The sequence below is a fragment of the Trichechus manatus genome, unplaced genomic scaffold (genome assembly GCF_000243295.1).
Source record: "Trichechus manatus latirostris isolate Lorelei unplaced genomic scaffold, TriManLat1.0 scaffold00010, whole genome shotgun sequence".
Taxonomy (NCBI): domain Eukaryota; kingdom Metazoa; phylum Chordata; class Mammalia; order Sirenia; family Trichechidae; genus Trichechus; species Trichechus manatus.
Window position 1 is genome coordinate 2,661,607 of NW_004443946.1, and position 17,563 is coordinate 2,679,169.

The 17,563-nt window shown below is 42.9% G+C and overlaps 1 protein-coding gene across 1 annotated transcript in view; it reads right to left on the reverse strand.

Annotated features, from left to right (window-relative positions):
* Positions 1-17,563, reverse strand: part of TRIM9 (tripartite motif containing 9) — a 115,530-nt gene that overhangs the window by 41,980 nt on the left and 55,987 nt on the right. Inside the window, exons 2-3 of the mRNA XM_004370858.2 lie at positions 7,002-7,097; positions 4,577-4,699 (exon numbers count right to left, since the gene is read on the reverse strand). Of these exons, the coding sequence (XP_004370915.1) occupies positions 4,577-4,699; positions 7,002-7,097 (219 nt within the window). The remainder of the gene's footprint in view (positions 1-4,576; positions 4,700-7,001; positions 7,098-17,563) is intronic.

Consider the following 17,563-nt stretch of genomic DNA (forward strand, 5'->3'; position numbering starts at 1 on the left):
CAGTAAAAAGCAGGCCCCCAGAGAACTCAGCCAAAGGGAAGCAGAAGACCATAAGATTATCCCCAAAGGACAGCGAGTGATGGGTTAGCCAACAAAGACATAAAGAAGTACTGTGCTTAGCAAGGGATGTCTACAAAAGGGCAGTCTTTTCTCACAAATCTGAGTAGCAACAAAAGTGACAAGAAAAGAAAAAGGCGGGGGGAGAATAGGAGAGGGTGGGGAGAAGTGGAGGCTGGCATCAGTAGTCATGGCGGCGGCTGTATCGGTGGCTGTTTTTAGAGGTAATGACAGATACAATCAGCTGAAAACAGCAGAGAAGCAAGTCGCTGGAGACAGAAGACAGAACAGCTTTGCTGCCGTGGGGGACAACGAGCCACCTGTCTCTCATTTCCGCAGCCCTTGATGCCTGGGGCAGGGACTCTACCCTGGGCAAGGCGGAATGAGGGCAGGCAGCTGCCCCGCTCAGCAGTTCCCAAGGGCATCAGTGTGCTATCCCAGGGCAGGTCCAGCACAGATGGACCATCAGGGAAGGGGAAGAGGATACAGACACTGGACGCAGAGTCTCAGCGATGCATTAAAGCCATTCTCGTGCCATCTGCATCTCCAGCACAGCCCCACCACTGAGTTTCACAGCCCTGTCCTGCAGAGGCAGCCTCAAGGAGGCAGAGAGCTGGGGGCTTTCACACCCCTCTGCTATTCTCTGATATGGATAAGTCGTGCTTTCTCAGGTTTGACTCCCCCTTCCATTCAGATTGCTGCCCTTATATCTCTCCCATATAGAGAATCTGCAGTTGCTACTATAGTCGCCCTAAGACTTTATCACAAACAGTGCATCATATTCTATTACAATGTCTAAAAAGTGTAATGTTTTAAAAAAGACTTCCCTCAAGAAAAAGTTAAATTTTACTGCTGCCTACTTAAAGGGCTGATCCACCAGTTAGCAGGGAAAACCCCAGCAATCCAGCTCATTTCCCAAAGACAGTAGTGGTTTTATGCTACATAGCTCCATGTGATGCAAATGGTTTTTTTGTGGACTGCTATAACCACAGCGTTCTGGGTTTCCAAAGAGTGCTAAAATAAAGGGCTATAGTTACAATCTTCTAGTAATGTTAGGGCAGGGGATACAACCAGAAAACATCAGTCCTCACAGCCAACTGAATGGAGCAAGACTACTGTGCTAATCACTGTCTTCTTCCCTGACAGCTTTCCAGATTCCCGCAGGCAAGAAGGTAAGCAGCCCGTTAACACACAACTCTCGCAGTTGAGGCTACTCCAGCGCCAGCTCTTCCATGAGGTGCTCTGTGACCTTTTCAGCTGGAAGTAATTTTGCCCTCCCTGGAAGGTCTGTAGCACTGGCCACCTCTCCGATGGAGGCTCTCTCTCTACTTGGGTTGGTGTCATCTGTAGGTATGACTTCTCTCTCTTCTACTGTACATTCTGTAAGGGCAGGATTCATCCTGCATCACCTTCCTGTTCTTCCCTCTCCTGCTCCCTGACCCAGCACTCAGCTTCTAGCAGGTGTGCATTAGGTTGGAAAGGATGAGGGTTGGGACATGCCTTCTCTCTGCACTGTACCAGCTAGAGGCAATAGAGCACAGTGGTTCAGAGTATGGGCTCTGAGGCCAGCTTAACCAGTTGCTGTCAAGTCGATTTTGCCTCATGGTGACCTCATGTGTGTCAGAATAGAACTGTGCTCCATAGGGTTTTTAATGACTGATTTTTCAGAAGTGGATAACCAAGCCTTTCTTCTGAGAGGTGCCTCTGGGTGAACTCAAACCTCCAACCTTTCAGTTAGCAGCCAAATGTGTTGACTGTTTGCACCCAGGGACTCGGAGGCCATGTTAACAGGGCTCAAATTCTGACTCCTTGGATCAGTTCATAATACCATGGAGCTGTGTTTTCTTCATCTCTAAAATGCAGATAATAGTGGTATTGAGTTGTGAGGAATAAATGAGTTAATCCCTGGAACAAACATTTTATAGTGCTGCCTCAAGGAAAGTGTCCCCAAATGTTAGCTATTGCTATTATTAAAACCAGGGCTTGGCCAACAAGGATGGTCATTACATGCTGGCTAGGCAACTGCAGAATCAAATCTCATGATATTTCTAGCTTTTAATTTAGATAAAAAATGACGAGTCTACAAGAAATTTATATTCAGATCTAACCTATCTTGGAGGAGAATGTTTACGGAGTAGAACCATTTTCCAGGTTGTTTCAGGTAAATCAAGATTGATACCCACATGGTAAAACTTTCAGGAAATTTTTGTGCCCCCACCTTTACCGCCACATTTTAGGAATTATTGCATATGTTGCCATGAAACAAAGCCAGTGGCCCTTTAGGAAATTCAGAACTACATAACTTGATCCTAGACATTAGGGACAGGGGCCTGGAAACTGATAAGCTAGACAAAGCCATTTAAGCAGCACTCGCCATCACTGGGCACTTTGTGAATTCTAGGAGGTGGGAACAGTGTGGTGCCCCTCAGGGGCTTGAGATCATTCTAAGATGAGCCTGAGAGGGTCTCCCAGTTGGACCTGCTACCTGGAAACATTAATGACCACAATGGAAGAAGCATTGGAGTAACCAGCTTGACTTCCTGCCTAAACCAGTTGTCTGGGGCTCTCTGAACATTAGAGCCCCAGGCACTTTTCTTCCATGGTTCAAACTCCAACTTCAAGGTAAGTAATTTTCTTAACCCTCTCAAACCAAAACCAAACTCATTGCAGTCGAGTCTAATTCCGACTCATAGCGACCCTATAGGACAGAGTAGAACTTCCCCATAGAGTTTCCAAGGAGCGCCTGGTGGATTCAAACTGCTGACCTTTTGGTTAGCGCCGTAGCTCTTAACCACTACGCTACCAGGGTTTCCTCAACCCTCTCAGAGACCGCCTAAAATGCCCCCTGACGGAATCCGCTGCCTCTCTCCCTGATAACCCTGTGCTGTTGCTGTCTCATTAGGAACACCCAAAGAGGCAGGACACTGATACAGAGCCAGCTGGAGGTCAGGCCAGCAATCTTCATCCAGGGGTGCAGCCCCTGTGAGCCACTTTATGGCTTTGGCCCATTATCACAGCTTGGTCTCCTGCCTGCCTCAATTCCACAGGCCCCCTCAGAGTGGCAGCTGGGCAATCCATATAGGCTGGGGAGAAAGGTTACATTATATCCCAATCCCATTATGTGTTTTGAGAAGCCACATGTGAGTGATGTAGAAAGGAGCCTTCAGATGAGGAAGCTAGAGCTGGGGTTCTGTTTACCTTGGGAATGAACTGTTAAGCTTCCCTGGGGAACTGTTTTTCTTTATTACTCTGCTGGCTCCCTGTCCTCATGGTGGTCCCAGTCCTCGGAGTGGGGCAGACATTAAGGTTCAGCAACTCCACTGCTCAGGGCTCAGTATGGCCAGACTTGCTGCAACTCTTGCCCAGGCTTCATGCCCTTATTAGAAACTGGTTTCTTGCCTTATTTCTAGAAACCATGAACTGTGGAACTGGCCCTGCTCGAAGCTTCCTTGCCACTAAGTTTTAGTCCCAAATCTGAGAGACTGTCGTCTTGTCTTATTTCTTTCATTCTTGAAATCCTTCCTTGGTGCTCCTTCTGGAACCTCATTCTTTTAGAATTGGGGACTTATTTTGTTCTTCAGGGACTGGTGCCTATTTTGACCTGCTAGGTGTTATCTGCTGCTTACTAGGTCATTCACTGGCCACCAACTCCCCCAAGATTGTCTACTCACCATTGCTTACTATTGAAGCTCCCTGATGCTGACTGCTTGGACCTTGACAGAGAGCCTATGGTCAGACCTTACTTCTCCCTCTACCCGAATCTCAAGCCACCACTGCACACTAACCCATTACCGTCCACTGGTAGCCACCCTAATGCTTACTGACGGCATATGTGGACCCCTGTTAATTGACCACTGATGGAGCTCCTTCTGCTCTGCTCTTCCCATCTACCCCGCCTTGTCCTCATATCTTGTTGCCCTGCTCCAATGGGGCAATGGATGGAGTATCAGATGCCTCCAGGAGGACCAGTCCTTCTGCCAAGAGGGCCCCAGACTTTTAATCAGTCGATTCCATTGTGCCCAATTTCAAAGTTAACTTCACATGTAATTTGTTTTCTGTTAAGTACAGATTGATTTCGCAGTTCAAAAACATGCTTCTGCCTCTGTGGCCTTCCCTGACAACCCTATCTAAAATTCCAACCCCCACCCCCAATACCCCTTTCCTGCCTTCCTTCTTCCCTTAACAATTGTTACTATCATACTGAATATCTTATTTACTTATTTTGCTATTTATCTCTCCTGATAGAATATAAGCCTCATGAGGGCAAGGATTTTTTTATTATCCCCACATGCAGAGCCATCTCTGGCCCAGAGAAGTCATTCAATATTGGTTAGGTAAATGGAGGAGTATGTGGTGAATGAAGTGGTGTCTGCTCCTTTCTGGCCAGTCCACTGGCCACCGAAGGCTGTGGGCAGCCTGCCCCCTGCCCAGCAAAGGGAATTCCCCCAGCCTGTCCCTCACAGCCCCTGGGAGCCTGGCTCATGGACATTCATGGCTCTCCCCATGGTGCATCACTCGCCTTCAACTTGTGCTCATGCTCCTTGTTGACGCGGGCGAGCAGCTGAGCTTTCCGTCTGTTGAGGGCATCGATGAGGGCATCACACTGCGCCACCAGGCAGGCCTCAAATTCCACACTGTTCTCCTGCACGAGAGAGCACATCTCAGCTGCAAGGTGTCTGGGAATCTGGGTCTGCCAGCAAAAACAGAGCTCCTCCCTAGCTCATCCCCCTCCATTTGCAGGGTAGAAACCACTGCTGAGGGGAATGAAGAGGAACTCTGTCCACAACGCCCATTTAGTACTAGTTTTAAAAATAACTTGGAAAAATTCTATAGTGGCAGTGTTTTGCTTTACATTTAGATCGAAAAGGATACATATTTATTATTTAATATGTTTAATTTTATCTAAAGGAAATCACCTCCACAGTTCAGAGTATATCAAGGAAAAGAAAGCTTTAGTTAATAGAGTTGAACATGAATCCTTTTGAGGGCTGGCATATGTATGATAGAAGGCAGCATTTGCAAAGGTAACCAGGATGGAGAGGGGTATGGGTGAGGCATGAAAGAGAAAGGTGTCATTAAATTCAGGGGAAGAAAGACAGGAATGGCACTGATCTCCAATATTAAACAGTCATCCAATGACCACAGAAAGTTTGTAAGAATAATCAGGGACAAAAGTACTTGTTCATGTCATTGAGGAAAACAAGTAGTGAATATAGGTAGGCAGTTAAGAACAATTGGTGTATGTTACAGGCATTGCCCTACTGTAAAAATCAGAGAACCACCAGCCTGTGGGGGAAAGGTAGCCATGTACTAAATGAATTATAGCTTCCTTGTGATGTTTAAATTGAATCCCGCATCTAAAATTTTTACTGGGCTTAAATCTGTACATGCCATAGACATTTCTTTTAAGTAAGTATCTCACTGTATTATAGGCATTAAAGGTAGTCCTTTCAATAGTTGCATATGCAATTTTGATTCTTAAACTATAATCTAAAAAAATATAATCTGTAAACTGCAATTTACAGCAATGAAAGCTGAATACTTACCTAGACACTAATAGCATTTAAAAAATAGCACCCAACTGAGTAAAAGGTAAACTTTTAAGGGCTGGCAAGGAAGAGGGTAGGAACAGCTTAGCCTATTAAATGTTCATTTATTCTTAAAGTCCTGGAGAACTATGTCTCTTTATATGAAAATCCACTGTTGGGTATTTGGTAACTGCTCTCAAATGCAAGTTCCTCTTGGTATAAGGGGTGCATAAGTAATTGCTTGAGCAACAGCTTCTACAAGTGCTGTTTTAACTTTAACAGCAACTGCTTCAGAGTTCTCAGAGAAATCCCTTTGGGAAGCATCATTTAAGAGCTCTCCATGCAGGGTAAATCTGTGTGTGTGTGTGGTTGGGTGGGAGGTGGGGGTCTTCCTTGTAGAAGAGCAATACTAACTCTGTCACTGACTTAGAGCAGAAAGAAAGCTCTCCTCTGATGAAGAGGCAAGGGCAGAGGCGAGCGTTGGGCTGCACGTTTTATGCCAGAATGAGCAAAGAAGGAACTGACTGATAAACTCTATTGCTTTGGAAAGCAGAAGGAAGTACATTACTGTTAGATTGTTAGGGAACTGGTAGTTCCAGCATGGGCACACATGCCAAAAAGAGGCAAAGAAATCAGGGTGTAATGCTTCAAAAGGCTGGCTTACTTTTAAAGAGCCATTTCTTCCTTGACATGGTAACTCAAAAAGCCAGTTTACTGGAGGCCAGAGCTAAGGTTATTTCTGTGAGGCAAACCTTAAAACATAAGAATGATCAACAGTGCAGAGGGTCATTATTTTAGCAACTCATGCAGTTTATGACTTCTCCCCTTCAGCTATAATTGGAGAATTTATGACCTCTCAAATGCTGGTGGGCCTGCTGGTCGCTGTGTCCCAAGAAGCAATCTGAAATTATACGCACCAGGGGATCTGGGCTTAAAAATATTTAAGTATTTGGTAGAAGGAGAAGGGAGAAGCAATACTATGGGATGGGGGTGGGGAGAAGGGAAAGAAAGAAGGAAGAAAGAAAAAAAGGAAAGAAAACGTGGTATGTTTGTTAAGCTTAAATCAGACATAATTATTACAGGGTTTTAAAAACTCAACAACCATGACCCTGGATTCACCGAGATTTAGGCCTCTTTCTAAATACATAGCATAGAGTATTAGGACCTGTGTATGGGAAGATAAGAACCACTTGGAAAAAGAGGTTGTATTTCTGGTTTAATATAACCACCTCAAGAAGGGGTATATTTGAAGCTGGTCTGTGTGTGTGTTTGTATGTGTTAGAAGAGACAGAGCTGAAAAAAATATAAAGGAATTTCCCACAGCATAAAAATAAACAAAAGAAACAAACTCCCCACTATACAATCACATGTTAACCCACAGGTCAGCTTTCTGCCTCACTCGGATGATGCTGATACCTGGATCTGCTGGACCATGTTTCGCAGCTGTACCAGAAACTCCTTGGCTTCTTTGGCCCTGTCTGACAGTCCGTTCAGTGCTTGGGAGAGCTGGCTCTGCAGAGAGAAGGAAGGAAATCATGGCAGCTGTACGAAACAGCAACAAGGCCACCCAGGGTTGTTTTCAGCACCACAAGACCTGAGAAGCATCAACCTTCTCAGATTCCTCTTGTCTGAGCCTGAGTCATTTTAACTGACATTTGCACATGTGAATTCTGGTAACAATGGTGCCCAGACTCCTGCCGCAGGCTCTTGGGTAGTTTCTCCTCCGAAGCAGTGAAAACTTGTGGCCATTCCAGTTAAACCCCTCAGCAGCCCATTATTTCCTCATCTCATTAATTAACTACTTAATCAATAATTTATTTAATGCCTATTACTTGCCAAGGATTAAAACAACAAAAACAAACAAAAAACAGGAGTCAGATCATCTGATTATTATCAACATTACTTAGCCTAAAGAGCTATTGGTCTAGGGTGAAGGCAGAAAGAATAGACAGCCAAGAACAGGATGAGAAAAGCAAGAGTTAGAGTATCATGGTGTAAGGCTCTGGGGCTACTTAAATGCAATGACAAATACAGAGGGCAGGACAATATTCCAGCTCATCACCACCTCTTTCTTCTCCCAAGTACAGCCCCGTTGCCCTCAACTCCTGTGCAGACTAGCTTCCTAAACCAAGGCTTATTCTTTTTCTGATTTCCCACACCACTTATCTATAAGGGGATGCATTTTTTGGGGGGAGGGGACCATGGGTCCAGGGAAGCACTTGCTTTCCCAGCCTCCCTATCTGTTGGGGTGGGCCTGAGACACATTGCTGATCAATTAAACCTAAATGGAAGTCTTCTAGGGGAAGGTTATGGGAAAGCTTTTGCTTTTCTGTTGACAGGGGACCAGTGTGGAGGAAGCCTCTTTCCTCTTGTCCCTGCGTTTATTGCAGATGTGATGTCTAGACCTCCAGCCGCCATCGTATGACTAGCATGAAGGTCAATATGGTAAGGGTGGAGGGGTGGAAAGAGAAAGAGTCTGGGTCTCCATAGCATCTTTCAGCAGCTGAACCAACACTTGAAGTCTCCTATCAGTATACTTCTCGTTATGTGGAAAAAAATTAACTCCTTTTTAAATCCCTGTACTGGAGTTTTTTTTTACTTGTTTTTAATTTGATACAAAGTTCCTGCTCCTACCAGCCATGGCATATCCTTCCATCTCTCCTATAAATTAAGAGACACACTCCCTTTCCCACAATGCCTTCTTTGAAACCTAAGCCCAATCTCCTCCTTGCCAATGCCTCACCCACCTTTATCTTTTAGTAAAATGACAGAATCTTGACATTCTATCTTTTGATTCAGTGAATGTTTTTTTCTCTTACATTTGCCTTATTAAAAAGTCTTTAAAAATATGCATGCCAAAATGCTTGGTAGGAGCAATGTGATATGGTAGAAAGAACACAAGTTTTGGAAGCAAACTGAGCAGTGTTTGAATCCTGGCTCTGTTCCTTACTAAATGTGACCTTGAGAAAGTTCCCTCTGACTGAGTTACTCCAACTTAAAAAGTGGGAGCAGTAATAATACCTTCTTAGTTGGGTTGTTGTGAGGGTTTAATGCATTAATGAGTGTAAAAACTCCTGTTAGTAAAGGGTTGTTGTTAAGAAAATGATTCTGGATTCATGAAGACCAAGGTTCAGTTCCCAGTGCTGTTAGTTACTGGCTATTCAGTCTTGTACAGATAGTTTCACCTCATCCATACAACGAGAATAATACTACTACTCTTGGATGTTGTGAGCATTGCATGAGATACTATATCTAAAGTACTATGAGCCCTGCTGGCGAATGGTGAATACTCAATAAATGTTGACTGTCATTAGTTTTTATTCATCTTTTTCCTTCCTGATCACAAACCCTGCTGATAACCTACTGCTGGAGATTTTCAGGGCAGATTCCTAGAACAGGATATATGTTGGAGAATATCCTTGATTACTTACACTTTGCTGTAGTTACTCAGGCTTCTGGAGACTAAAGACATCTGAATAAGGAAAAGCACAGAGTAAGCCTACCGTTCCTGAAAGGGCTACTCAGTTACTTACTGCTGGGTCCCTGCTGCACCGTAATTGAGGTAAGAGTTTTCTCCTCAGGAACTACTTCCAGGAGCTCAGAGTATGAAGGGAGAGAAGAGGGTCTCACTTGGAACAGAGGCAACAAAATGAAAGAAATATTTTAAAGGAGAAAAAATTTCTCATTGTTACTTTAGAATTCATATCCCCTTTTTTTTCTGAATGAGTAACAGTTTTCTGGGCCACCAAAGTTTTCTTCCTCTTTTTATTATAATCTATGCCTTAGTAACCACTCTTGGAGGTTTGAGTACAGAAGCCAAATTCATTCGGCTTCATGTAACTGAAGCTATCTGATTTCTTCTATTCCAGGCTTGCAATTATGTCTGTGTAATGGAAGTCAGGACTGACACTCAAAAATTGTTGACCAGGTGCTGCTATATTAGAAAATATTATTCAGTATAGACAAAGGGTGCTGGCCTCACCCACTTCCAAGATTTTATACGGCAAAATAATTAGTGACTGCAGAAATCAATTTATTTGCAAATTTCCTCTCTTTGTGTGTATGTTCATTTCCAAGAATGCCTTTTCTTGGCTAATGACTGTTCTGGTATTTGGAAAATACCTGCATTATAAGATGAAGATCTAGAAACCTTTTTCTTAAGCTTTGTCTACTTGTGGAAATTGAGCAGGAGACGAAAAAATTCTTGAAAACGTATTATTAGAAAATTCTCGAAAACTTATTATTAGAAAATTCTCTCATTGTAAGGATTTATATGTGCATTGCTTTTATAAGATAGCCTTTTGATCACATTTTAAGCTACATCTGATGTAGAATAAAATTGTTATTGATTGACTTTGTTTCCCAGAAGCATTTAAACTCCTGTGCTAACAGAGATGTTCTGTATTCAGGACCACAGGGCATCCCTGGACATTTATGACCAGAACACTGAAGCTGCAAATATTTAGGGCCTGTTTTCATTTCTGCACCTTTGGCTGTACATGTTGTTATTAGAGGGAGAAAGGCAAGGTTCTAAATGCTGGTTAAAATGCCTAAGCAATGACATTTGGATTTCTTGGATATTTATTTTTAATTTACTGAAAAGGCGTCATGACCAGAAGCTGAGTGAAAGTGGGGAGATGATGTAGCCACAGAAGCACTGGCACATTTCCAGTCAAATTGTTCTCTGCTGAGCATGCTCTGAATAACCAAGGGCTCCCAGCAAGCTGGCAGGTTGTTCAGGGCTTGAAGGAGAGAAACAAAGAACGCTGCCTCCTCCTTCCTTTCCTCATCAACCTCCACCTGGACCCCACTCCTCTAGCCTCCCAAAGGACTGCATGTCACCAGAGATCAGGTGCTCAACCTGGAAAGTTACCGTGGAGAAGTTGCCAGAATGTTTTTTTTTTTTTGGTGGGGGAGAGGGGGTGTTAGCAAACTTGTAAGGAGTTCAGTCCATCTCGACAAACTCCTAACTTCCCCCATTCATCCATCCAAGCTGCTGAGTGTGCCCAGAGAGAAGACAACAGCTGGCTTCCTTTCCCCATCATAAACATTACTCACGCGTGTCATTTTTCCCTTGATTTTCTGGAATATTTAATGGAGACAAATTGAGACAAATAAAAGGAAGCTTCCTGGTTGTCTGGGATCTGAAGATAGAGGCATGAGATGAGTCAAAAAGGGTCCATCAAAGAGTTGGTACAAAACAGACGAGGTGACAAACAAGCAGGGGCAGCTTGATCACCTGGAAAATGACCTAGCTGCCTCCCTGTGTGGGGCATCGCCTCACGCTCCATCATTAATCCATGCTGGTCAGGCGTTGCTGGGCAGGCAGCACGAGGCAAGTAAAAGCCCACTCCACCTTCTTCCCAGGTACCAAGTCAAACACAAACATAGAAGGAAAGTGACAATTGATGCACTGTAGCTCTGAAGGGACACCCCCAGGAAAACAACAAGTTTTCTTGAACTAATATGATTTTTGAGTCTCACTATATCACTGACACTGTAGTGTAAAAAGGTAAAAGCAAGAAATTCTAATAGTTACAATATACTGGTCATTTCTTATCAATCAGGACTCTGATGCGTGCTTCAAGTGTGTGTCCTCTTTAATCCCAATAATCACTCTGCCATTTTGCAGAGGCTCAGATAGGCTCTGTAGCTGAGTTAAAGTTTTACAGCTCCCAAATGGAAGAGTTGGAACACCAACCCTAGTCTGATTCTGCAGTCATGCTCTTTTCTTCATCCTCTCAAAAAAGAGTTGCCTTCCTTTACCCACTCAGGAAGGAAACGAAAACAACCCACGGTGAGAGCGTGTAAAACCAAAGAAGGTGGGATGATGAGGGGATGAGGAGACTAGTTAAAACACTTTGATTATGCTTAACAGCAAGATAATATGCAAACCACTGCATGACTAGTTAACCTCTGAAATTGTCAACACTTTTTTATGGAAAAAACTTTTGTGATGAATTTGACAAGGAACTCTGTTGAAGAGAGGCGACCCACTGCAGAGGAGAAGAAGCTTTGCATTGTGTCCAATGCCGGCATTAACACCTGTTGGCTTGAGATCTCAGGCAGGCTGAGTGGGGAACGAGGTAAAGGAATAAAATCTTGTTGAATATCAACTATTTGGGGGACCTTCAAGCTGAGCTGCCCATGGGGCCTGATTAGCCTTCCAGTTAAGATTTCTATTGTTCCTGCCTGCACTGTTTCTTCCCCCATGAAGGGTATCTCCTCTGGTTTCTTTGATGGTAGAAGACCCTGGATCTACCCACAGGCTCAGCTCACTGTAGTTGGATGGGTAGGAAGCCTCAGACGATGGTCTGCTGGAGATGCTAACCCTATGTCTAAGCTCAGCAGTGAACAGTCAGGCTGTTATTGGCAAACAGAGTAGCTGGGCCTGGGAGCAGAAACACATGTCTAGGAGCAGAGGTGTGTGTATGTGTGTGTGAGTATGTGAGTGTAAGAGTATGTGTGAGTGTGTGAGTGTCTGTGTGTGTATGTGAATGTGTATGTGTGAGTATGTATGTGTGTGTATGAATGTGAGTATAAAAGTGTATGTGTCTGAGTATATGAGTGTGTGTAAATGTGAGTATCAGTGTGTGAGGGTATGTGTGTGAATATGCGAGTGTATGTATGTGAGAATGTGTGAGTGTATATGACTGTGTATGTGTGTGTGTGTGTGAGTGTGTAAATATGTGCATATGAGATAGCAGAGTATGGGGAGGCTTTTAGCCTTGGGTAAGACTGGTGTCAGAGAGGTTTTGTGGGTTGGGGCTTGGTCTGCTTAACTGCTGCTTATTGCTAATTGGTTGCTAACCAAGGCTCTGACCCAGCGAGCGGTGGGACAGTTTCTGGTCAATGGGCTGCCCCTTTGGCAGGCCCAGGCTAACTTTAAAGGCAAATAAGGGAGCATATCATTAACAGATGCAAGTTCCCCTGCCTAAACTGACACATCTCTCATAGATTAAACAGATCTCTCCACTTTTATTGTGAACCTGACCATATAAGGTTTGTAGCGGGAGAGGGGATGAGATGAAGTCATACGGTAACTGAGATCTAAGCCTTGGGAGTGAGGAACAAGATGATTTAAGGGAGGCAGAAAGAAGGCTCATGCACTTTTAATCTAACACATGGTTACATACAAGCCTGTTTCCCATTGTTCACCACTAGACCTGCACAAACAAGCTCATAGACATTCAGATCAAAAGCAAATACATATTAGTGCCAAGTATCCCTTTAAAAAAAATTCAAATCCAAACATTCTATTTCATTGCCTTTTTAAATAATAAAAATATACCAGAAACACTATTATGTTATCAGATAGTAGCAATTGAATTAGACAGTGCACTGGGGACCAGTATGGCAATCCTAGCCATTTACTAGCTGTGTGAGCCATTTAACTAACTGTAGTGGATACTGTGGTATTCTGCCCAGATTCTCTCTTTAAGCTAATGCATCCTTCTTCCAGATGCTGGGAATATAAACTGCCGACAGACTACACTAGGAATTGTCCTTGGCCACAGAGAACTTCCTTGTTCAATGCTCTGCCCCTGTCCAGGAGTATCCCATGGCCAGTGGCTGGCTGAGGTCTCCTTGCCTTGACTTGGGGACAACTCTAAAGGGCCATCTCAGCTCCAGAATGCCCTCTAGGATTGACTGAGGTTATTGCAGTTCAGCTTCTCCTTTTGCTCAAGCCTGGCTTCCTTACTTTCTTACAGGTGGGTCTCCTGAGAGCCCTTGACAATTACCCAATTAGTGCAACTCTCTCAGAGTCTGTATCCAGGGTCCTCAATCTAAAATATTATATAAGCTTCAGTTTCCTCATCTGTAACGGGGATAATAATAGTATCTGCCTCGTAGCACTGAGGTGAGGATTATATAAAATCATGTATCTAAAGCTGTCCACACAATGCCTGGTATATGGTAAGCATTTAATAAGTTTTATCATTTTTATAATAAGAATGATGCTAAAATATACACATATAAATCACTAAAACACTTTGTCATACCACACGTCCCAGTTTGGAATTTGGTTAATTACAATTATTCAGTCAGTGAGGTAGATTGTAGTGTTGTTCACAATTATTTGCTCGCTCCTCACCTTTGCCACATGACTTGCAGTGGCTCCTACAGATGGAGCATACGCCCTTGGTTCATTATCATCTTTGGCCGAGTGATGTGCTTTATCCTAAAGAGGCATTGTGACTTTTCTGCCAGCTCTTTCTTTCCCCCTCTTTGCACAAAAATCCAGTGATGTGTTGATAAACTAGTTTTCAAAAAAAAAAAAAAAAAGCCCTAATTTGTAGTGTTTGCCAGTTTCCGTGGTGTAAATACTCCCAGCATAGTTGATTTCAGGCTACTAACATGACATTACTGAACAAGGAATTGGGAAGAAATATGATGCATCATCAGCACCCGTGAGCTGACACAAGCTGACTCCAGCACACCATAGGTATATCCTGCATAGTGGTTGTGGGTTCTGGAATGAGAAGACACGTAGAACAGAACTTTAGACTATGTCCTATGATGTATTTGGCAAGAACTAAAACTTTATTTTATAAACCACAGAGATTTGGGGGGTTGTTTGTTATTCTAACAAAACTAGCTAATACAGACAGAAATTATAAGTTTTCCCTTCATGATTTATTAATTTAACTACTATTTATGGAGTACCACCATGTACTAGAAACAGTGTTTGGTGCTAGGAAAAAATGATCTAGAAAGTAGACACAATCCCTGCCCTCAAGGAACCAACATTGCTCTGAAATCGTGAAGGCTCTGAGCTTAATAATGTCCATTTAAAAGTTTCCTCCCACAGGCCCTCTAATGAAACAGAAGCAGCCTAGGATATTCTAACAACAAGAGCAGAAATGTAGCCCATTTCTGATTCTCCACAGCTTCTCTACCTCTCAGAGAAAATGAGAAGTATCTGCTTCCCCAGCAAGACATAGCCAGTTCTGGCCAGAATTTGAACTCTAGAGACAATCTGCAGGGCCTCCACCAAACTTGTTAAGATGTTTCTATGCCTTGGACATGAAACTCTCAAATTGGAGATGCAAATCACCATGGCAGGTTTTTTTCAGCCATGACATGGAAGAGTCAGTTTCCGCCTCAGGGCACACACACAAAAAACAAAACCTGTTGCCTCACCCAATGTTCATATTTTCTTGGCAGAAAATTGATTTGCCAAGTCTCTGTGGCTTTTACTTCGAGGGCTGGGAGCCATGAGAGAATTCACGCAGCAATTGTTGTGACTGAAGGCCTGAAACTTTAATAAAGCAGCAGGCATACAGGCCAGAGGTCAACAGCACTTTGCCCAAGGCTCTGTCAGAGCGCATGCCTTTCCATGGAGATTCTAAGCTCTGATACGTGTGTTGTCAGGCAGTTACCAAGTATTTACAAGGGAGGATCAGAAATATGCCTTCCTGGGCTAAGACACTGTGTAAATATTGGATTTTACGTTTGGAGATGGACTGCAAGATAGATCTCCTTTGTTCCTATGCTATCTTCTCTCTTTAGAGAGTTCTAGGGCCCTAACAGCACCTCTGTGCCCTTTTCTAGAATGTTGTTCTCTCTACGGCTCCCTTTGATTGCCTCCACGTCCATACTGCTCTGCTGTATTCTTGAAGGTCGTATAGCATTCGGCTTTGCTGCCACTACCAGGGAACAATTTTAAAATAAGTAAAACAGATTTGAAATGTTTGAATTTTAAGTTCTCCATAGTATTTAAGTACCCGGATAGAAAATCTTGGTTCTACAAATAAGGGCATTTTACTAAATAATTACATATGCTTTTGCACTCTAGGTGGCTCAAGTGTTAAGTGCTTGACTACTAGCCGAAAGGTTGGAGTTTCACATTTACCCAGAGGCACCTCAGAAAACAGGCCTGGCAGTCAACTTCCTAAAGGTCACAGTCTTGGAAACCTTATGGAGCAGTTCTACTCTGCATATATGGGGCTGCCGTGAGTTGGAATAGATTTTTCAGCAACCACCAACAATAATTGGAATATATTGATAAAGTGAAAAATCACTGAAGTATTTTTTGTATAGAAATGCTTTTACTGTTAAAAAAAAAAAAAAAGTCCATTGCCATTGAATCGATTTCAACTCATGTCGACCCCATGTGTTACAGAGTAAAAGTACTCCATAGGGTTTTCTTGGCTGACCTTTCGGTTAGCTGCTGGAACTCTTAACCCCTACGCCACCAGGCTCTGGAATCTTGATGGAAATAGATTGCCACAGTGCTGCTGGGTGGGTTGGAACTGCCAACCTTTAGGTTAGTAGTCGAGTGCAAGCTGTTTGTGCTACTCACTCTTTAATGTTTAGTCTCTTTTGGAAATGAAGAAACATCATTCTAAACAATCCCTGTATCAAACAGAAAATTTAAACTGAACTTACAAATTATCTAGAAATTAATGAGGAGAGCCACTATATAAAAATACATTGCTCTTGTATACAATTTGGTTGGTTAGCTAGGAAACCCAAACACTCTTTATAATATCGTTCCCACTAGAAATACCTTTCTGAGATAGAACTTGGAAAACCAGGATCATTTTCTCCCCTTCTCCTTATCATGTGTCAACTAGGCCCAGATAGAACCCTCTCCACTTCTCCTACACTTTCAAAGCTCAATCACAATGGTGGCCTGATCAGAAAAGAAAGAGGTGGGTTTTGGCACCTGTATGTTTATTTGCAGGATGCAGTCAGTTAAGAACTGGATGCTGATTTAACTTTGGCAAAGCCTTCACTTCATATTTATATTTTGTAAATCTGTTTAGAGTATGTATTTCCTGTTCTCTTTGAAGTTGGAGGAGCTTTAGACGGAAATCAAGACGCGACAAACAACAAAAAGAATTTGGCCCACTGCCACTTGTAGACTCATTTCGAGGCTGAGTTGAGGATGAGAACTGGCTATTTAGCTCTTTTCATCCACATGTGATGTACCTGAGGCATCTGACCTGCTGACAAACTAAAACTTCTGTAAGATTAAACAGGTTCAGTCACCCTCTGGCGGATCACCAAGAGTGAAACTTCCCCACCATGCTAGAGTCAGCCATTAAGTTTCAGTGACTTCCTAAAAACTGGGACAGGGAGTAGATTTCAGGTCTCTTCAGAGCAAGAGGTTATTGTTCAGCCCAGAAGCCTAAACTGATGAATGTTTTAGATACCAAAGTTGTCCTTTCCAACTGAATTGTATTCTGATCATCAGCTCGTGGCTGCTCTGAAATCCCAGTTTACCTGAACTTTTACTGTATTTTAGAAAAGCTACATTTTTGCAAAGACTTGGAATCATTAGAAATCGCTGGGAAATGTGAATCATGATACTTGGATTAAATTCCCACCTCAGAAGCCCACTATGTTTGAAGACAAACACTGATGTGGAGATCAGCACAGCTGTTATAAAAACAAAGGGTACACATGAGAGACCACCCCACACCCACTAGACTGACAATACTGAGTGCTGGTGAGGATGTGGGGCAACTGGAGCTCACACATTGCCAGTGGGAGTTAATATGGTAAAACCACTTGGGAAAACTGGTGCTTTCTAATAAAGTTAAACATATACCTACCCTACACTGCAGTATATGTCCACAAAAGAGTGGTATAAAATGTTCTTAGCAGCTTTATTTATAACAGCCCCAAGCTGAAAACAACCCAAATATCTACAGCAAAATGGACAAATGAATTGCAGTATAGTTATACAATGGAATACTGCTCAGTAATAAAAAAAGCACAAGTTAATGATACATGCAAAACATAAATGAATTAAAAATATTTGTTGAACAAAGGAAGTCAGACACAAAAAAGTACATATTGTATGAAGTTCAAGAATGGGCAGAACTAATCTATGATGACAGAAGTCAGAAAAGCCGTGATCTTTGGAGGTGTGGAGATTGGCTGATAAGAGGCATAAGGGAACTCTCTGAGGTAATAGAAATGCTCTATATCTTGTCCTGGGTGGTGGTTTTATACACACACACACA